Below are 23,138 nucleotides of genomic sequence, written 5' to 3' on the forward strand. Positions count from 1 at the left end.
TTTTTCTATAGAAAAATGTGTGTATAACAGTTTTTTCTATAGAAAAATGTGTGTATAACAGTTTTTTCTATAGAAAAATGTGTGTATACAGTTTTTTTCTATAGAAAAATGTGTGTTTAACAGTTTTTTTCTATAGAAAAATGTGTGTATAACAGTTTGTTCTATAGAAAAATGTACTTATAACAGTTTTTTACTTTAAAAAAAAGTATAAACGTGTGTGTAACAGTTTTTTCTGTAGAAAAATGTGTGCATAACAGTTTTTTCTAAAGAAAAATGTGTGTATAACAGTTTTTTTCTATAGAAAAATGTGTGTTTAACAGTTTTTTTCTATAGAAAAATGTATGTATAACAGTTTTTCTCTTGGAAAAAATGTGTGTATAACAGTTTTTTCTATAGAAAAATGTGTATATAAAAGTTTTTTATAGAAATATGTGTGTATAACAGTTTATTCTACAGATAAACAGTTTTTTTTTTTCTATAAAAAATTAATGTATAACAGTTTTTTCTATAGCAAAATGTGTGTATAACAGTTTTTTTAGATAAAATTGTGTATAACAGTTTTTTGTATAAACAGAATTGTGTTTAACAGTTTATTCTATAGAAAAATGTGTGTATAACAGTTTTTTCTATAGAAAAATATGTGTAGAACAGTTTTTTTATAGTTGCATATATGTATAAAACCGTTTTTGCTACAAACAGAATTGCATTTAACAGTTTATTCTATAGAAAAATTTGTGTATAACAGTTTTTTCTATAGACAAATTAGTGTACAATAGTTTTTCTTTAGAAATAGTTGTTGTTAACAGTTTTGTTCTTTAGAGAAATTTGTATAATCTGTTTTTTTTTTCTTTAGAAAATTGATGTATGAAATTTTGTATAACAGTTTTCTCTATGGAAAAATTAGTGTATAACAGCTTTACCAAGAAATATTTATTTATTTCAATAGATTTTTCTACCCTCAACTGCTTGTATCTTAGTGTATTAAACCTTTCTTTTAAAGAATTTTATTATCTAATTTCATTAAAGAATTTGTGTCCTTATGCCAAAGGATATTGTAACAAAGTTTTTTTTTGTGATATTATTAAGAAGATTCTTTGTTTTCTTTTCGGTTATTTAAAAAAAGTAAGAAAAAAGGAAATTCTTTATATAAAAAAAGAAAACAAGCAATTGATGGCAATAAACCTCTTACTTTTTGTTTTCTAACTCTTTGTTTAGTTACGTATTGTTGCGGAGAACGACACTAATGTAATAAAAAAAAACTGTTAAAAAATGGTACCATAGTGTCATCAACAAAAAACAACAACAAACCCCTATAAAATGTAAAAGAACCCAATTTGAACAACCGCAAAAAAAAACCTTTAAAAATTAAACAACAACCAACCATGAAAAAAACCCAAAAACAGAAACCAAGTGGAAGAACTGAAAAAAGAAGAGTTTAAAAAGAAAGCTCTTTAGTGAGCAAAAGTGTTAAAAATAAACTTATGCTACCGTTACACCAAAACAATCGGTTTAACTCTTCTTCTACAAAAGTTGCCTTGATGTTGATGTTGTTTTTTACAACCCAAAAAAAAATGTTGTCTTCAGGCAACAATTGTCATTTAAGTGTCCTTATGTTGTTGTCATGTTTATTTTCCTTAAGTTTATTTATTTTATAAACATCTTGTTGTTTGTGTAGAAAAAAAACGACAAAGAACTGGCACAAGGACATGGCTACTACTAGTAGTACAACCTTTTTTTTAATTCTTTCTTCACTCACTTTTTTCCTTTTCGCTTGTTAGTGTAATTTTACATTATATTCTCTTGCTCATTTATGACGTTGTTGTCTTCTGCTCACTGTTGTCCTTTTACTGTTTGTTCTTCTTTTATTGTGTTAAAGATTATTGCCACCATGATGTCCAAATTAAAATTATTTAGTAGTAAATTTTTTTACTCCTTTGTAACGATAATTGGCTTATTTTAAGTGACAGCCAGCCCATTGTGTTGGCATGACTGTTAATTTCGAATTTGATTTATTTTCGTTTTTTTATATAGCGGCCACAACAGGTATGTATATAAATCATCAATTGTAATTACAAGGTTATAATGGTGAAGTTTTTGTTTTGTCTTTTTGGAGAGTTTAAGTGAAATATCTTAAGAATTTCATTGAAAAGTGATTTTTATAGGATATTTTTTGTATAACTTATTTATAAGCCTTTTAAAAGAATTCGCCATTAAAGCATTTGATTGCAGGCATAAAATGTTTATAATAAAATTGTTTAAAAAACCATAAAGTTTTATTAGTTTTAGCTTTATTTTTGTGGTATTTTCAGAGATTTAGTAAAAAAAGAAAAGAAATTAGACAAAATATAATCCTTAAATACCGAATAGCCGAATTACCGCATACGTGATCGATTAAGCTTTTAATTATGGAATGGCTATAATGGCTAATCGTCCGCTGCCTTCGTGTATAACAGTTTTTTTTTAAGAAATATTAGTGTATAACAGTTTGTTGTTTCGTATAACAGAATTTTTTATTGAAAAATATGTGTGTAATGGTTTTTCAATAGAAAAATTTGTGTTTTTTATAGAAAATTCGTATATAATTTATATATATATAACAGTTTAATCTATAGAAACATTTGTGTATAACAGTTTTTTCTATAGAAAAATTTGTGTATAACATTTTTTTCTATAGAAACATTTGTGTATAACAGTTTTTTCTAAAGAAAAATCTGTGTATAACAGTTTTTCTACAGAAAAATTTGTGTATAACAGTTTTTCTACAGAAAAATTTGTGTATAACAGTTTTTTATAGAAAATTCGTATATAATTTATATATGAGTTTTATATATAAGAAAATTTGTGTATAACAGTTTTTTCTATAGATAATTTGTTAACAGTATAATTTGTATAACAGTTTCTTCTATAGAAAATTTGTATATATGAAAACAACATTAGTGTATAACAGTTTTTTCTATAGAAAATTTTGAATATAACATTTTTTTCTACAGAACAATTTGTGTATAAAATTTTTTCTATAGAAAACTTGTACATAAACTTGTATATAACAGTTTTTTCCATGAATAACAAATTTTTACAAAAATATTAGCCCAATAAGCAAAAACCTTTGAAATGATGTAAATGTGTATTTGAAAACCTATTCAAATTTCATACATAGCCTTTGAGAACAAATTTGAAAATTTTTGTTTTCAAATGGAAAATTATGGCCTTCTCAAACAAAAAGGCAGTTAGAAATCAAACGTATTTTTCAAATGTATTTCAAATTTAAAAAAAGGCTAGAGATAAGCTTGAAACTAAAAAAAATTTCAAACGTATTTCAAGTATTCTTTATTATTATTTTCATACATATTTCAAACCCTAATTATGATGCTAACTATTGCAAAATTCATATATTTTTTTACATCACCTGAAAATAAAACATTCATACATTTATTTTAGCATATTTTTCTTTTATATCTCCGATTATTTCTCCTATATTTAACGTTTTTTCGCTCCCTTGGTGTAGAAAAAATGTTCTGTTTTTATTTTTCTAAAATAATTTATTTTTTGAAAGAAACTTTTCTAAGTTCAATTAAAACAAAACTTTAAAAATTTTATAAATATCACACATTATATTTTTTAAGCGTTTTTTGAAATTATCATGTTTATTTCAAAGGCTAAACTTTAAAATTTGAAAACAATTTGGAAAATACATTATTTAGTTAAGTTAAGTTATATACTAGTATATAACAGTATTTTTTATGGAAAAATGTGTGTGTGTAATGATTTTTCAATAGAAAATTTTGTGTATAACAGTTTTATTTTATAAAAAATTTGTATAACAATTTTTCCTATAGAAAAATTTATGTAGAACAAAGGTTTCTATAGATGGATTTGTGTATAAGTTTTTCTATAGAAAAATTATCTTATAACATATCTTTCTATGGAAATTATTAACACTTATTAACATATACTTTTCTATAGATTAATTTATGTATAACAGTTCCTTATATGGAAATATTTATGTATAACAATTTTTCTATAGAAAAGTGTGTGTTCATTCTATGGAAATATTTGTATATAAAACTTTGTTCTATAAAAATTTGGCGTATAACAGTTTTTTCTATAGATAAATTTGAAACGACGTGTTTTTACATAAACATTAACAGTTTTTACTATAGAAATATTTGAGTATAACAGTTTCCTATAAATAAATATATGTGTATAACAGTTTCTTGTGTAGAATAAACACTCAATACTATGGAAATATTTGTATATAACACTTCTTTCTATAAAAACAGTTTTCACTACAAATTTGAGAAAAAGTTATTTATAAAATAAAATTTGCGTATAACAGTTTTCTCTAAAGAAAATATTGTGTATAAAACTTTAAAAGTTTTCGTATAATTCATTTTCTTTACAAAAATTCGTGAATAGTTACTTCTGTAGTAAAACTGTGTATAACAGTTTTTTCTATAGAAATATATAGTACAGTTTTTTATAAAAAATTGTGTATAACAGTTTTCATTATGGAAACATTTGTGTATATATTACAGTTTTTTTTTATGGAAAACAAATATTTTAGCAAATTTTAAATCTTATAGACATTATCTTTTAACTCGTTGACGCTCACCCAAAAATGATGAATCTACCCAGATGCGCACTTCGTTAAATTCCACGAGTACTGCCCGAATATAAATTTTAATCAAAAATGTTGTTGGCATAATAAAACTAACTATATTATTTTATAGTAGTAGACGTAATTGGGATTTACGAGCGACCGTGCCCATCGTCAATAGCCTTCATTTACGTCAACGTGTTAATATAAATATTCTTCTCGTCAAATTAAACTAGACTTTTGTATGAAAACAAAATTTCATTTTGATTTATTTATTATTATTATTATTTGTTTGTTCCATTTTAAATAAATTTAAATTATTAATTAAATATAAGCAATAAAATTAATATGTATTTAAAAACAATTCTTATAAAACATAAGAATATGTTAATAATATAAATAATTTTTTAATAAAAGAAAAATAAACATAAAAAATACTTGCAGCATAGTTTACAAAATAGACAGACAGATATTTAAGTAGTATGTATTAGGATTTAATTAGGATGTGCGATTAAAGATAAATACAAAATGTATTTTTTTATTAAGATTGTTAAAATTTAAATTTGGTAAAGAACTGTTAATTTAAAATCAGTTTATTAGTGTTTTATAAACATTTACTTAGTAAATTTTTTTGGTTTATTTAAGAAAATCCAAACAATTTGTGAAGATTTTTTTTTAATTAAAGATAATGCAAAACATCGCACACCAAAGCTTTTCATTTTAAATTAAGTTTTTTTATTTTTTATTAATTAATATAAACATAAATTTAATATTTTTTATACAAAAAAAGTTGCAATAATTGTATATTTCCATTTTTTTTTATATCGCAAAATATAAACAAAAATAAATGCTAGTGATAAAAATATAACAAATATTTATAACACTTTTTTTCCATAGAAATTAAAGAAAAAAACACAATAAAATATATTTAAATATTTTAATACAATTAAGGAAATAATATAATAAGACAGGAAAAGCAAACCTTTCTTAAAAAAATGACTATATAACTTGTTAATACAAAGAGACTTACTTATAAACTAAAGAAATGGAGGCATTTTTAAACACAATTATTTATTACTATTTTTTTAATTTTCATTAATGTAATTTATCTGACTCGTAGTATCTCTCTTGCTTAGCCTAGTTTTTAAAAAAATTAATTCCTTTAAATTTGTTTTTTTTTTTTTTTTTTTTTTTTTGTTGTTCCTTATTTGAGTTTTTTGTTAAGCATAGAATTTGTAAAGATTTTTCTTGGTTTTGTTTTTTTATTTTTGGTTAAAGAGTAAATTGTAAATTGTAAAGAAAAAAATTGTTATTTTATGTATTGTAGTATTTCCTAAAAGAATGTTTTTGTAAAGTAATTGAATAATAGCTTTTGTATTTGTGTGTATGTAGTGTAGTTTTGTGTGTGTGTTTAAGGGTAATCTATTATTTTTAGAAGAAAACAGTAATAAATTATTTTGCTCGTTTTGTTAGAAATCAATATTCTATGGGATTGGGATCACGTTTTTTACGTGAATATTTCAAGCCCAAATTATCGCTGATTTCATCGATAACCTCTAGAGCATAGTCAAGTTGTTCTTTGGTATGTGCAGCCGATAGACAATAACGTATACGGCCCTCCATAATGGGTGTGGCAGGGAAACCAACACCCACAACGGCTATATGGCGGGTAGTTAAGGTACGTACAACAGCTCTGTGTGAGGATATAGGAAAATGTTAGAATTTTTATTATTTTTATATTTCAAAATAGTTCTTACCCAATTTTGGAGAATAGATACACTAACATGGGCACAACTGGTGAATCTTCATGACCATAAATGATGACACCCATTTGTGCTAAACGTTTGCGGAAATATCTTGTATTACGAGCTAATTGATTGATTTTTCTGCGACCCATATCGGTGCCATCTAGGCCCATTATAATGCTCATGGATGTGTAAATTTGTTGTGCCACTGGCGGTGACATTGTCGAAGCATAACAATGGGCATGACTGTTTGTGCGTAAGAAGTCAATAAGTGTCTGAAAGAGTAAAAAAACATAAGTAATCCAATTTTAAAGCTTTCTATTAAAAAGCATTTTCTTGAAAAGTTTATTTAGATAATAGAGTTTAAAAATGCTTCATTTTAAAAAGCTTTTTTAAATGCTTTTATGTTAAAACTCTCTTTCGTTCTGTAAAAAAAGCTTTGTTCTAAAAAAAACATTTTGTTAAAAAGCTTTCCTTTTTTCCTTAAAAAAGTATTTCATTTAAAGCCATCTGTGTTAAGAAACTTTTTCTGTTAACATAGCTTTTCTTAAAAAGCTTTTTGTGTTAAAAGTATTTTTCGTTAAAAAGCTTCCTTTCTTGGCTTTTGTGAAAACAATCTGTTCATTAAAAGCTAACTTTCTTTAATTTTGTTAAGAAAACCTTTTTTGTTAAAAAAGCTTTCTCGGTAAAAATATGTTTCTATAAAAGCTTTTTCGTTTAACAACCTGTTAGTTTAGTTTAGTTTATTCATTCTTATACAGAATCCTAGCCAAAGGCCATAATCGGATCCAATAACACTACTTAATTAGACAACATTCAATTTTAATAAAATAACAATAATAATAAAAGTAAATAAATAAAGAATATAAATTAAAGTTAAAAAAATGTAAAAAAAATAATTATAATAATAATATAGGACATTTTAGCATATAATGAGATGAGCTGAATGAAGTATATGTAAATTTTATATTTAATGGTGTATATAAATAAAATCTAACAAGCAGTCTTTTTTAAGGCAAAAAAAAAAAATACTAAATTTAAAGTTAATACAAATAGAAATCAACAAGCATATGGACAAGGTATCATTTAAACAAGTTATTCAACGCATATATATCAATAATTATAGAGTTTTAAGTATTTGAAAACAATTACCAACAAAAAAATTTAAATCACTCAGTTAAATATCATTAACAAATTACTCCTTATTAACAAATCATTTCAACATTAAAAAAAAAAAAAAATTACAATAAATTACCTATAAATGCTCATTTCCTTTTTTTTCAAAAACTAACAACAAAAAAAACTAATTTAAGACTTATATAGTTTTCTTCATTATTTTAATAACACTAGATTAAAAAATAAGAAAACAATAAGAAAACAAACAAAGACACAATTCACAATCTCCAACTCTGACTTTTCACAACATTAAGCATACATATACAAATATTAAAAGAAAATGTCAAAAAAGAGAAGAAGAAGAAAATTCCCTCCTTTTTTTTTCCCTAGCAATCTAACGTTCCGCCATTTTCAAAAATTTCATTAGTTAATAAAAAAAACTTTTAATTAATTGTAAATGTTTGCCAAATATAAGAAAAGTGTTTCAAGTTATTTGTTTTAAGTGCCTTTTTTACATAAAAATATACATAACATAAATGTTAAAAGTGATAAAATTAAATCACAAATGAAAAACATATTTAATTCATATTTGGGATTAATGAAGAACATATACGTATAAAATATGTATAAAATACAAAAATACAAAAAAAAACGTGAATACAAAAAAAAAAAAGTTACTACCAGGAACAATTATTTACACAAAAGACTGTTTAAGCTTTTTTTTATAAGTGCAAACGGAAAGATTGAATTCTCTTAATGAAATGGGCAACTTGTTAAAATCCCTAGATATTCTAACTAAAAACGAACGTTCTAAAATTGACGTTAACATAGGAATTTTTAACTGTTTATTTCTAATAGATCTACCAAATTCAAATAATTCAACCAAATATTGTGGATTTTTTAACTTATAAACTTTATAGAAATGTAATAAGCATCTAAATTTTATAAAATCTTCAAAAGTAAAACCTAAAAATTTTGAAACATAACATGAGACATGCTGGCTTAACTTAAGAGAATAAAGATATCTCATAACTCGATTGAATGCCAATCGAACTCTCTTAATTATATAGCCTAACGTTCCAGAGTAAACTTCCAACCCATATAAGAATATTGGCATTATTAATCCATGAATAACACGTTCCTTAATATAAAACGGTAAAAGCAGATCTAAGCTATACAATTTACGAAGCATAAAATTAACCTTAGAGATTACGGAATTAACATGACTATCAAAAGTCAATTTCGTGTCAATAAATATACCAAGACATTTAATTTTGTCAACAAATTCAATAAAATTATTATTTAAAACAATAGTGAAGTTATTATTACCACTATCACCAAATAGCATCGCTTTAGTTTTGAAAGGATTAACAGAAAGACAATTATCAGACATCCAGTTACATAACAAATCAACAGTATGATCAATTGAGGCTTGTAAAACTTCAGGAAACATCGAATCACCTTTAAAAAGAAGCTGCACGTCATCAGCAAACGAAAAAGGCTGGCATATACTACTGGATACTTTATCATATAAATCATCAACAAACATAATAAAAAGCAAAGGCCCAAGTACAGATCCCTGCGGAACTCCACTATACACAGGAAGCAATCCCGAACTGCAACCACTACTAACAACATATTGTTTTCTACCCGCAAGATATGAAGCTATTAAATTGCAAGCAGACCTAGAAAATCCAAAATATCTATATAATTTATGAATTATTAGTGAATGATTCACCCTATCAAAAGCCTTGGTCAAATCTAAAGATAGCAAAACACAAGGACCCTTACTGGAAATGTTTTTTCTAATATTATCAGTCAGTCCAATGAGCAATGATGTAGCACTTCGATTACACCTGAAACCTGATTGACAATCGTGCAGAAATGCTTTATTATTTATATAATCAACAAGTTGTATTTTTATAAGATGCTCAACCATTTTTGATAATATTGGCAATATTGAAATTGGTCTCAAATCATCAATACCAAGTACATTGCTATTTTTTTTAATGGGAACAATTTTTGCAATCTTCCAAAACGAAGGAAAATTGGAGGTCATTAAAATCGTATTAACTAAATGTAATACATAATTACTAATCATTGGCAACAATAATTTAAGAAACTCCAGCGAAAAACCATCAAAACCTACAGCCTTAGATTTAATTAAATCAAAAGCTGTAAATAACTCCAGTATACTAACTGATCTAAAGGAAAAGCCATCATAAGGAATGTTAGAAACATCAACAAAATCAATACCATCACAAATTTGATTGGATAAGAATGCATTATTTATAATATTAGGATCAGCTATCTCAAAATGATCCACAGGACGTCCAACTCCATTCTTATTTAGAATCATCCAAATTTCCTTACTGCTTTTATGATCAAACATTAAGTAATGAGCTATTTTCTTATGTTTCCTAATAATTGATTTTGCCTTGTTCCTATAGCGACAAAAAACCTTCCAATTCTCATCTGTTTTATTACGATAATATGTAGTATAAGCAAGATCCCTTAGGGCGGGTTTTTCAGATAAAGATAATCTACATTCTTTGTTTAAACCTAGTTTAATATATGTTTTGTGTTTTTCAGTAAACAGTAACGTTACTTATTATCTTAGTTTAACTGAGTGTTATTGGCCAATTAAACTTAAGTTATAAGTGAGAAGACACAATTAACAAAAACAATGAAACAATGATTTCGGAAGAACAAAAACTTAATATTTTAAGTAAATTGCAATATTCTGATTTGTTTTGTTTTATTTATTATTGTTTTAAATGTTTATTTAACAATTTTCCAAAATTTTTCATTTTACAAAAGTATTATTTGCAAAAAACAGCTGTTCATTGTTTATGTTTTTGAGTGAAAAGTTGGCAATACTAACAAAGTTAACTGAACATAAATCCATAACTGAAAAACACAATCATCGATTAAAGTCCGCCTAAATTTGTTCCGAGTTTAATCTAACAGCAAGTTAAGCCTAGTTTAACTGAGTAGTAAGAAACCCGCCCTTAGTGATACATAATATTTAATTTCTGGATTATTTATCCAGTCATCACTATGTACAGTAGTTTTCCGATTTAACGAACATATATGTTGTCAGGCCTGTTCGTAAAATTGAAAAGTTCGTTATATGCAGTACTAACTAAAACGTGGGTTTTTGGTAGGAAAACAATTAAAAATAGGTACATAAAATATTTTTTAAATGTCTTTTATAAAAATTAATTCTTTTTTTTATAAAATAGCACAAAACACAAAATTCAGAATCTTATATAACCACCTTCAAACCATATTTGTGTGGAATTTCATCGCTGTATTTTTAATTCATTCATGAGCGTTAAAGTTATTTCTCCAAGTTCATCGCTACACTCGTATTTTTAAGCGAGTAATGAGCGTTGAAGTAATTTTCTGAATGGGGCCTGATATGGGGTAGGGTCAATTATAGACTCCCATAAAATTTGTTAGAGATTTCGGTTAAGAACATGTTTGTATCGAATTTCATCGTCGTACTCGTGTTGTTAAGCGTGTAATGAGCGTTAAAGTCATTATGTGAAAGACGGACGGACATGGCTACATCGTCTTAGAATTTAATAAGGACCCAGAATGTGTTACCATTTTGGGTATAAAAGCACCACTTAAAACAACGGTATAGTTTTTTGCTACAACTTAGGTTATTTTTTATTTTTGATAAATGTCATTTTATTTTCATTTAAATAATAATATTTTTATTAGTTCGTTAAACAGAGTACAAAAACAATTTTTGTTCGTTATTTAAGGTACTCAATAGCAAAAATTTGCTTGTTCGTTAAATGCGATGTTCGTAGAATTGAATGGTCGTTAAATCGGAAAACTACTGTATTCGTATTTTTCTCCGTTTTAAAGGGACAAGAGAATGTAACAGCCTTAAATTGCCATTTAAGATCTGCACCTGTTCATCAACGCAATTTGTTAAATATATATCATTGAAATTACATTCAGATATTTTTGCATTAATAGAATCAATATTAACTGCTTTATAATCAAAATACTCATAATATTGTTCAGTATTAAACAGTATAGTTCTAATAGAAAGAAAAATAAATGAATGCCGCGTTATACTTGGGCATTGAAATTGTCCAGATTTAACAACTAACTCAGGCGACGATACCAAAAAATAATCAATTAAAGATGTAGATTTATACCGAATATCAAAATGTGTTGGCATCATATTATGAATCGGAGCAAGGCCCAATCTATCACATATATTACGTACTCTTGAGGACTTAAACGGGTCAAACATATTGTTATTGAAGTCACCCATAATTAAAATATGCGAATAATGAACAACCAAATCTGAAACTTCTCTCTCAAAGGATTCAAAATCTCCGTGCGGAAGATAAACAACACCTACTAACACTTTTTTACCACTATAAAGAAGCTCAACAAATAAATACTCAACAACTCCATAATTATTGCTCTTATAAACTACTTTATGTTCAATGTACTTAGAAATGTATAAGGCTACACCACCTCCTCTTCCATATGCTCGATCATTCCTATAACAAAGATAACCAGGAATATCAGCTACCCCAATAGAGACTGCATCATTCAACCACGTTTCACTAACACCAAAAACATTTAAAATTCCACCATTCAAAATATGCTTAATCTCGCTAAACTTTGACGAATTAGGCTTTAAATTTAAACTTGTGCAATTTAAATGTCCTATATTAAGATTAAGTTAAAAGCTTACTTTCTTTAATTTTGTTAAGAAAGTTTTTTTTATTAAAAAGCTTTTTTGTTAAGAAAGCTTTCTCGTTAAAAAAAGTTTTTATAAAAGCTTTCTCGTTAAAACTTTTTGAAATACTTAAAAAAAATTAGTTAAAAAACTTTCTGTGAATTAATCTTGTTGATAAAGAATTTTTTGGAAAAAATAAAGCTTTTCTGCTTAATATTTAAAACTTACCTTTGAACCAGCAATATAGCCACCAGCACTACCAAAACTCTTAGTGAATGTACCCATTAGAATATCAACATCTTTGGGATCAGCACCAAAATAATCCAAGGCACCACCACCATTTGGACCCATCGCACCAATACTGTGCGCTTCATCTAAATACAAATAAGCCTTATATTTCTTTTTCAAGGCGATTATTTCGGGCAGTCGTACAATTGAACCTTCCATACTGAATACACCTTCAACAATAATTAAGATTTTCTTCCATGGTTTGCCACCATCTTTAGTATTGCCATTTACAACACTCGATCTTAGAACACGTTCCAAATCTTTCATATTATTGTGTTTAAAGACTTTAGTAGTGGCACCCGACAAGCGAATACCCAAGATAATAGAGGCATGATTTTTCTCATCACTTACTACCAAACAACCAGGCGAGAGGAGAGAAGGCAAATTAAGAGCATTTGTGGCAAAGCCCATGCCAAAGACTATAGCATCTTCTACGCCCAAATAACGGGCGGTTAACTTTTCCAAATCGTTGTGCAACTGAGTAGTACCCAGCTCAACACGTGGACTGCAGAGAGCTAAACCAAATTCCCTGGTAGTCTTCTCAGCATTATCAGCACAAGGGCCAGAGTTATCAGCAAAACCCAAATAATTATAAGACCCCAAATTAAGGCATCTAGTCTCAGTGCCTGTAAACTCAAAACTCCAACCATAATCATGTGTAACACGATCTTTTAAGGTTAATTCGGCACCAGGCACACTGCAAATGGGACGATTCCAACAGTCTCTAACGCGACGATACACATAACGCGAATAGAAACTTTCAAATGCATCATAGAGAGTAACGTAACCCTCACGATTTTCCTCCTTGGCAACTTTGGGTACGAACAGCAATTGATTTAAGTAGCCCAATATCATGAGTAAATAAAAACCTAAATAGGTAAAGCAGGCTGTGTGTAAGGGTACCTCTTCAAATGAGGTCTTTTTAAAGTGTTCTTCCGCGGGTGTTAGCTTACGTTCGGCAGCCGAGGGCTTTGAGGCCACACCATATTCTGTGGTGGTTGTGCCGCCATTCTTAAGAGGAAAGTAGCCATTGGACTGAAAGAGAAGGGAAATGATTTGAGTTTAGTTTTGAAAATATAAAATGTAGGGTGTTTAAAATTCTACTTATGTTAAGGTCTTAAATTTTCATTATAAAAATGCTTTTACAAAGTTATTTTTTAGTTTGGAAAGGGCTTACGTTTTTCAATTTGTTTTAATGTTTTTTCGCCGATAAAAAGCTTTATTACTTTTATATAAAAAGTATCTGTATTTAAAAATAATGGATTTTACTTTTTATTTAGTTTTAATAAAAAGCTTTAAATAAAAACTTTAAAGTTTTAATAAAAGGCTTTAAAGAAGTAATTTTTAATCTTAATAAAAAACGTAAACAAAGCTCTTTTAATAAAAAGCTTTAACAAAGCTCTTTTAATAAAAAGCTTTAACAAAGCTCTTTTAATAAAAATCTTTGACAAGACTCTTTTAATAAAAATCTTAAACAAAGCTCTTTAATGAATTGCTGTAAAAACGCTCTATAATAAATTCCCTTAAAAAGCTCTTTAAATGAAAAGCTTAAAAAAGCTTTTCAATAAAAAGCTTTTTAGCTTAAAAATGCTCTTTTAATAAAAAGTTTTAAAAAAGCCTTTTCAATTAAAAGCATAAAAAAAAGCTTTTTCAATAAAAGCTTTAAAAAAGCTTTTTCAATAAAAACTTAAAAAAAGCTTTTTCAAAAAAAATCTTTTTCAAGAAAAAAAGCCTTTTCAATAAATTCAACAAAATTTGTTAAAACCGATTTTGTAAATTTATTAAGATTATTTTAGACTCATTGCAACAGAGCAATGCACTATTATTGTTGCTATACAGCTCAAATATCACGGACGAGACAGTGATAAAATCTTTTTATGTTCATTTACCACAAATAACAAACATGTCATCATAAATAAAATAAATAGATATTCATAAATATGTTTGTGTTCTTATCCACATGCAAATAAAAAGATAATATCATGGATACAATATAATATTTCATAATATTAATTTTTTAATTGCTATTTTTTTATCTAAACAGCAACAACATCCAAATAAAAATGTAAAATAAAATCATTAAAAAAACGTGTTATAAGCAAACAAAAATGAAACAAAATCTATGTTACAAGGTTTGAATATTAATGAAATGTATACAAACAAAAAGAGTCGTACAAAAAAAAAGGAAATTATTTTTTGTGGCGGTAAATGTACGTACATATGAAGGTATGTACTTTAATCACTGTTAGTAATTTTACGCAGAAAAACAAAATTATTTCAACTCATCATACGTAATTGTTTATATACAACATTTATAATAAATATTTAGCTAAAAACACGCCACTCTCTCTTTATACATATTTTCGTATCTTTTTTTAAGTTTTTTTTTTATACAAAATAATTTGAGTCATTTTACGATAACAATTTTATGATGAGTTAGTGGTTGTTTAATAGTATTTTTTGTCTATTGTTTGGATATTGTTTATTTTGCTGAACCATGTATATATAATATAAAATAACAAAATTATTGTAAATATTTAATGTTTATTAGCGCAGCAATTAGATTGCAAGTTTTTTTGTTAAGTTTTTACAGTTCTAGTTAAGTGCAGAGGAGGTGTTATAGGAAATAAATAAAGAATATTTAATAAAGTTTTACAAATAGTATTCAAATAGCAAACTAGTCTTAGTTTACTAATAGGAAATGCTATGAAATCAATTAAAAACGTTTAAAAACAAAATTCTTTACAAAATGTGGAAAATTCAAATTGTATATAAACTGCATTTTGAAAAGAAGCAAAATAATGAATGAATTATAAAATAAATAAAATTTTCCAAGAAAAATAAGAATTATTTCCATGCAAAATAGTACGTTATTGAGTTTAAAATAATAAAAATAATTTAAATTTATTTAAATTACTGCATATAATTAAATAGTATGTAGTTTACTATTGCTTTAAAATATACATTTTTTTAAAGCAAAGTAAAAATTTACTAATTTTTCAAAAAATTTATAAACATTTTCCCTATAATTTTCCTAAATAACCAATATTTTATTTGAGTCTAAAAATGACAGCATATAATGAACAATGTAAACACTTGTTAATAATTGTAATGGCCACATAAAGTAACAAGTAAGAAATTATTGTCAGCCGAGGCCGACCATATAATACCCTACACCTGTTACAAAAATAAAATGTGATTTAGTTTTCATAATAAAGCATTTAAGTTGACTTGTGTCAGATACATATACTTAAGACATTTATTGTTGAATAAAATTGTTGACATTTAAGTCAAATTTTGAAGGGGGATTTGTATAGGGGCTATGGTCAAATGAGACCCTATAATTATAAAATTCATGCGAGTCATTAAGGCTAGTATAGAACTTGGTTTTGCAGCTTTTTGTCGAGATACGAGTATATTAAACATAATTATAAACTTAAAATCCCTATTCGTCGTTTTCAGTTGTATGGGGTCTAGGTGAAATAATGGACCGATGTTAACCATTTTCAATAAGCTTCGTCTCCGCTACCATAGAAGATCATGTGCCAAATTTCATTGAATTATCTTCAAAATTGCGACCTGTAGTTTGATTACGAGGTTTACAAGCCCTATTCGGGGGTTCAGTTGTATGGGGGCTAGATGAGAAAATGGACCGATGTTAACCATTTTCAATAGGCTTCGTCCCTGGGCCAATAGAAGATCATGTGCCAAATTTCATTGAATTATCTTCAAAATTGCGACCTGTAGTTTGATTACAAGGTTTACAAGCCCTATTCGGGGGCTCAGTTGTATGGGGGCTAGGTGAAATATTGGACCAATATTAACCATTTTCAATAGGCTTCGTCCCTGGGCCAATAGAAGATCATGTGCTAAATTTCATTGAATTATCATCAAAATTGCGACCTGTAGTTTGATTACAAGGTTTACATGGACGGACAGACGGACGGACGGACAGACGGACGGACATAGCTAAATCGACTCAGAAAATGATTCTAAGCCGATTGGTATACTTTAAGGTGGGTATAGGACCAATATTATTGTGCGTTACAAACATCAGCACAAATCCAATATACCCTCCCCACTAAAGTGGTGTAGGGTATAAATATTAGTTGTAATGGCAGAAAGTAAATAAACATTTACTTTATTATAAACTTTTATTTGTGGCATTTTAAAATTTTATTTTGAACTAAGAAATAGTTTTTAGTTAAATGGAATAAATGTTCGGTACATTGTGTACTTGTACAAATGTTAAACACATGTTTGTTTGTTAATATTTTACTTTTATATGTCTATTAGCAGCAAAGTGTTAAGTGCAATTGTTGTTAAAACATAAAAACCTAACTAATCTAACAAAATAGTGAAAATAAACTAGAATAATATAATATCACTAGAAACATCTTAAATAAAACAAGTAGATTGATATTAGATCTGTTTATTTTCCGGGCAAGAGATGGTAAAAATTAGAAAATTTTTTTAAAATAAGAAATAAGTTTATTTGAAAGCATTTCTTAATAACAAGTTTGTTTTTCTGTTTTAAAAATACAAACTTGAGTGTGAATCCCCAAATACGAGTTATAGAACATTGAAAATACTCGATAACTTTGAAATTATTTTCAAAATGTTACGAGATTATTAGAAGTTCTTATTAGAAGTTCTTCTAATCGATTAAGGGTCTTATTCATAACAATTTTCCAAAAGTTTATAAGACAGTTTTTCATACGAAATTTGTTCTATAAACCTTTGATAACTTATTATGAACAAGGAAGTAAATGTATGTGGTGGTTTTATGAGGACCTTAAGCAAAAACTGGACATAAATTGAAAACGACAATGTTTTGTAGGCTGCGAAAGACGCACACTTGGGTCCTTTTGGTCCATTTGTTATAGTTGATAGGTTTGAACTTAAAAGTATTAAGTGAAATTAGCCGCATACTAACAACATTTCAATGAATTCTGGAACTTAGCTGTCTCACTGGGACTTAATGTACAAAAAGTTGTAGTTATAAGAACTTCAATATTTTTATCTATATCTACCTTAGACCTTATTTTAGGTTAGGTATCGAGGGCAGCTGCCTTATAAGCAGCTCACTTGGGTCTATTAAATTTGGTCCCGTTGAGTTACCCTTGCGGTCTTAGGAGAGTATTCTGATAGCACCCTCTGCTTCCAGAACTAAACCAGGCGGTTTAATTTATGCAGCATAGGATATTCTTTAGACCTAGAAAGCTCTTCCATGCCTGACAAAATGGAAGCACCGAAGTTATGTTCCCTGCTTTTAATGGACGTAGGACAATAGCAAGGTAGATGCAATACCTTATCATCTTCTTCTTTATTATGACAACTTCTACAGTAGTCGTTATATCCAAGGACTAATCTCCTAGAATGGGTGTCCATGACACAGTGTCCTGTAATTACTGATACAAGCGTTCTCATGTGCTCTCTTCGAAAGCTTATGAACAGTCTCGATCTGAGAGCAACATAAAGAGTCCAGATAGACCTCGAGATCTGGTTTCACTGAACCACCTGATTTGGGCTTTCCCATAAATTTCATTTAGAAGAATTGTCTTACAATTTGTAAGAGAGATACCAATAAAGGCGTCGATTTTTTTCCTCATCCAACATCGCGCTATTCATAGCTAGGTCATTTGGAGATATTCCGCATTATTTGATTAACCTAGATGTAGTGAAGACACCCGATAGATTTTTGATAGCAGCTTTGCTGTCAGTATATACTTATACATGCATTTATCCCCCGATTTGTTATAGTACCTTAGCCAATTCGCAGCTCGTTTAATAGGAGATATTTCTGCCAGAAGAACATTTAGAACACAGTTTAGAACAGACAATTTTCATACAGCCAGTAATGGTTCACTAACTAACCTATTAATCCTCTTAAAACTAGTATATGTTAAAGACTGTCCGAAGATTGGCTTAATATGAGGATTTAAAGCTATTGTCAAAGGTGACAACAAAAAGTGCCGTTGCCTTCTTTTGTTGCAATAACCCATAGTTGCCTAGAACTCTTTTTGATTAAAAAACTTTTGGTTATCACAGCTATGACTGAGTTTGAGATATTCTGTTCCGTATTAGAGATATAGTTGTCGTTAAAATGTGAATAAGATTTTACTTGTTTTCCCAGGCAAAAAAAAAAAAACTTGAGTTCTCAGACTGGTACAAAATTAAAACTATTTTTCTATCTACAAACAAATTAATATTTCTTATATTCAAAAGCGTAAAAAACGCACACCTCAATGATGCAATATTTTTTTTAAATCTGTTCATTTAAATATATTCATATTTCAACTACTCTACATACTTTTGTGTACAGATTTCTATTACGAAATGTATACAGTTAATTAATTTAAAAATGTCAATAGTTCATTTGAGTTAAAGTGGTCACTATACATAGTAAATATTGTTTCTATTAGCAAAACAACAAAATCTATATTGTTCTAGACATATACATAAAAATATTTGTCAAATCAGTGCACATACAAAGTATGTTTTCTTTAGTCAATAAAAAAATAACAAGAATATTAAATAACTAATAAAATAGAAGCGATTGAATTAGAAAAAATCAACTGCCCTACAATTTAAATCATATTAACTAAAATTATTGATTATAAATTAGTTTTTAGTTATTAACTAATAGGCACGCATCAATGCTTTAGATAATGATCAGTTAGAGTTAAAACAAAACATACAGAAATAAACATTCATTTAAATGTTTATTTACAACGAATTAGCTAATTGGAAAAAGGGTGACTTTTAGATCAAATTAGGCAATTGTAGGCAAGATTTATTTAACAATTTAAAATAAACAATGAATATTCAAGCTTTTTGAATTAAAAATTAATACACTTGTTATTTTATAAAATATACAATAGTTAAAACTACATAAACTGCAAAAGTAATGTTAAGAGTAGGGACAAAAGTTATTATGGTTACGTATGCGATTAGATAAGCTTTATTACCAAATTTTGTTGGTATATAAAATAACTAAACTAAAATGAACAGTCTCTGGAGCAACTATACATGTACCTTACTAGTAGGTATGTATATACATATATTTTGAAACAATATTTTCAACTATTTAAGAATGTCAACATTTCAAGCTTCAAAATTAAAACGGAAATACAAAAACACAAAGTTTTTGGCAAACTTAAATAAATAGTTTTTATACCTAAGTATATAATAGCCTATAAACAATGACCCTGTAAATATTTACATGAAAAACAACACCTAATAACAAAACTATCAATGCAAAATTAAATGGTAAATGTTCTAATTTTATGGCTTAAAGACAATGACTAATTAACTAAATTTATAAAAGAAATATTTTAATTATTTAAGGTACTTAATTTAATTGTTTAGGTTATTTTTTATAAACAAATTGTGGGTATATTGTATATACTCTATGATTCATCGTATTTCTGTTTCAAAAATCCCAGTGGTATGTACAAAAAAAAATATAATAAAAACAATAAAACTGCAACTGATAAGGTGGAAGGTACGCTCGTTATTCAATCATTTCTTATCGATTTTATATGAACGCAAGAAATATTAACGAATCACACATGGCTGTAGATAATTGATAACGAAAAATGTACAGCAGTTTAAAAAAAATTTTGGAATTTTGTTTGTTAATGTTAGTGCAATTAATAAATGTTCTCACTTCATTCTACTTAGCACAATTTCGATTTTTTTTAATTAAAAAAGTAAGAAGGAATTGTTGAAAATATTTGTTATAGGGGCAAGAGAACGAAAAAATAATGTTATTCATTTAAATACAAAGTTCTAAATTATAAATTTTTCATGAAAAATTTTCAAACTAAATCAAAATAAGTTATTTTCGAAAAATTCTATTTAATCTTTCAGTATATTTCGAGCGTCAATTCAAGTCTTAAGTTTAAATTTAAATTTAGAACATTAAAAAACCCCATGAAATTTTTTAAAATATTTTGAATAGAAAATTGTATGAATCTTGATGATTTATGGATTATTTTATTTAAACAGCTTTAAACTTTTTTTCGAACATAAGTCAGAATTTTCCAATATTATTTAAGAATTCTCATCACGATTTCAAAGATTTATTTTAAAAACTCGCACAGTTCAATATTGAGTCATAAATTTTGAGACTATATATGAAAACTTTTAACCAAAAACAAATCTTTTGAAATTTGCAAGTAAAATTTACCCTACACTCTCCGCAAGGAGTACTAGAAGTCTCATATCTCGTCCTTCATTGTTTTAGGAAGTAGAGCAACTGAGAAAACTTCCTCTGTTCTTCATTAGTATTCTGGTAGCCCTAGTTTAGCTTCTAGTTAAATGGCCATTAACACTTATTATTAGCAGCTAATTGGTGTCACAAAAGGGTCGAGAGATCCCTCATTTTTAAAGTAAAACTTGCTGTTAACATTGTGAATTTACTAGTCGTCTGCTAGGAAAAGGATTAAAATGAACATTATTAATAACAACCACCTGGTCACACTAAAGTACTATAAAATAGAACATTTTCTAAATGTCAAAATGAAAATAACTTTCCAATGAGAAAAAAACAACAACAAAAACATAAACTGAAGTTTGTTGTTTTTAAAAATCAACCCAAAAAATATGCAAAAATGTTGTCTTATAGAATTTTAAACAAGTTCCATATAAAAATGTATTGTTTGTTTTTAGGAATATTAATTATTTAAAATTTTTATCTAAGAACAATCGAAAAACACACAAAACAAGCACGCCTTTTTTTATAGCTTCGCAGTAGCAGCGCTTAAAACGCGTAAAGAAAAAAAACACTGCTGCCCAAAAAGATGCCAGACAATTTGTGTAGCATAATTTCTAAATAAAAACAAAAACACTGCACTTTAAATCTCACTTGTTTCTATTTGTCTAAACAGTTTTGATAAAAGTTCGACAGTAAAATTGTAAATATTTGTTAATTATTAGCATTAGAGCTTATCATTTAAACACCTTTTTTATCATAACATTATCTGGCAACTCCCGATTCTATCATTAAAATCACACCACCAACACAAGTTAACAAATTTATAGGTTTTTTTTTAATTTCTTAACACACTTTCAAACATATTCTTCATTCATTCCATACAATTTTTACTTTCATTTCTTAATTTGATATGCAAATTTTTTGATTGTTTCACACACGTCCCATATTTTTATTTACCTTAATGCCATTACCGTTCATGGTCACCACTCGTCCATTAGCCTTGAGACCATTTTTTCGTGTGCGTATTTCCTTGTATGCCGGTGCTGCAAATTTTTTCTCATGCAGCTCCCTATCAAATTGGATTTGTTGTTCTATTTCAGCTGCATTATTTGTTAAGGTACTACTACTGGAGCAGCCGCCACTGCCTGCTGCTGGTGATGCTGTTAAGCCGTTTTCTGCAAAAGTAGTACCACCGTCAAGGTTTCCCATTTTATTTTTTCAATTTCTGTCTGTCGTCACCACCGCAAACACACACCAAACCAAGCAACAACAATTTTATTAGACACTTTACTCTTAATTAGCAAGAATTCTATTAAACAAGAAATTCTTATCCAAAAAAAAAAGCCACCAACAAATGACTAAAACTCTATAACGACGGACTAGCCCGACTGAGCAAAAAAAACTACACACCAGTGCAGACGGAACAAGGTAATATTACTCAAACAGCTGATTATTGTTTTGTTCGTTTTCTGTATATAATAAAACTGTCAGATTTATGTGTTTGTTGTTGTTTAAAATGCAACAAAGCCAATAACAACAGGCGGGCGTTGTCAAATTTTGTTGTAGATTGCGAGGTGCCATTATCCTCTTCGTGTAACATACTTCTGTCAAGTAACGCACTAGTGTTGATAATCTAACAATTTCGTGATTGAATTTATCGGGAAGAATAAGAATTTTAGCGATTTCTTACAATAAGTAATAAAATAGGGTTTCTTTCATTTCTTTAAAAAGTAAACCTAACTCGTAACTAACAGGTTTCTATAAAAATCGAATTTAAAATAATCGACATTTTGTCGGAAAGAGTTGAATAGCCGACTTTTCAAAAAACACAAAATTTCAAAAGTCGACTTTTTTTCAAAAGTAGATAAAGTAGACTTTTTAACCTAATTAATTCAACTAACTAAACTAACTAAACTAACTAAACTAACTAAACTAACTAAACTAACTAAACTAACTAAACTAACTAAACTAACTAAACTAACTAAACTAACTAAACTAACTAAACTAACTAAACTAACTAAACTAACTAAACTAACTAAACTAACTAAACTAACTAAACTAACTAAACTAATAAACTAACTAAACTAACTAACTAACTAACTTTATCTCTCTATTCGGGTTTTTAGTATTTTTTTTTTCAATTAATTAAAAAAAAAACGCCAAAAATACTTCAAATCGCTAGAATCTGAGAAATTGTCGATAACACGGTGCATAATAATGCAGTGTGTAAACTCACCTCAGTCGGCATTTTCCAACACTCGAAAAGGCTATTTTAAAAACCGTTTACCAACACTGAAAAAGCTCTTATTTGCCGTTTTATAACAACTCTGTTCTTTTTTGACATTTCATTATTGCAAAAAGGGAAAAACAGCTTTTGAGCCGGAAAAAAGGGCTTTTCAAATTTCAAAGTAAATTGCAGAAAGAAAAACATGAATATATTTATTATAATAAAAT

The 23,138-nt window shown here is 27.5% G+C and overlaps 1 protein-coding gene across 1 annotated transcript; it reads right to left on the reverse strand.

Moving 5' to 3' along the window:
- Positions 1-5,849: 5,849 nt before the first annotated feature.
- On the reverse strand, positions 5,850-22,119 carry LOC119611965 (serine palmitoyltransferase 2-like). The gene is made up of 4 exons (XM_037967672.1): positions 21,642-22,119; positions 12,404-13,498; positions 6,355-6,617; positions 5,850-6,290 (listed from the first exon to the last, which is right to left on the reverse strand). Exons 1-4 carry the CDS (start codon positions 21,891-21,893, stop codon positions 6,074-6,076), a joined length of 1,827 nt encoding a protein of 608 aa, XP_037823600.1. The 5' UTR covers positions 21,894-22,119; the 3' UTR covers positions 5,850-6,073.
- Positions 22,120-23,138: the final 1,019 nt, after the last annotated feature.

The sequence above is a fragment of the Lucilia sericata genome, unplaced genomic scaffold (genome assembly GCF_015586225.1).
Source record: "Lucilia sericata isolate MDLA Ls3-8-SP2 unplaced genomic scaffold, ASM1558622v1 Contig001567F_arrow, whole genome shotgun sequence".
Taxonomy (NCBI): domain Eukaryota; kingdom Metazoa; phylum Arthropoda; class Insecta; order Diptera; family Calliphoridae; genus Lucilia; species Lucilia sericata.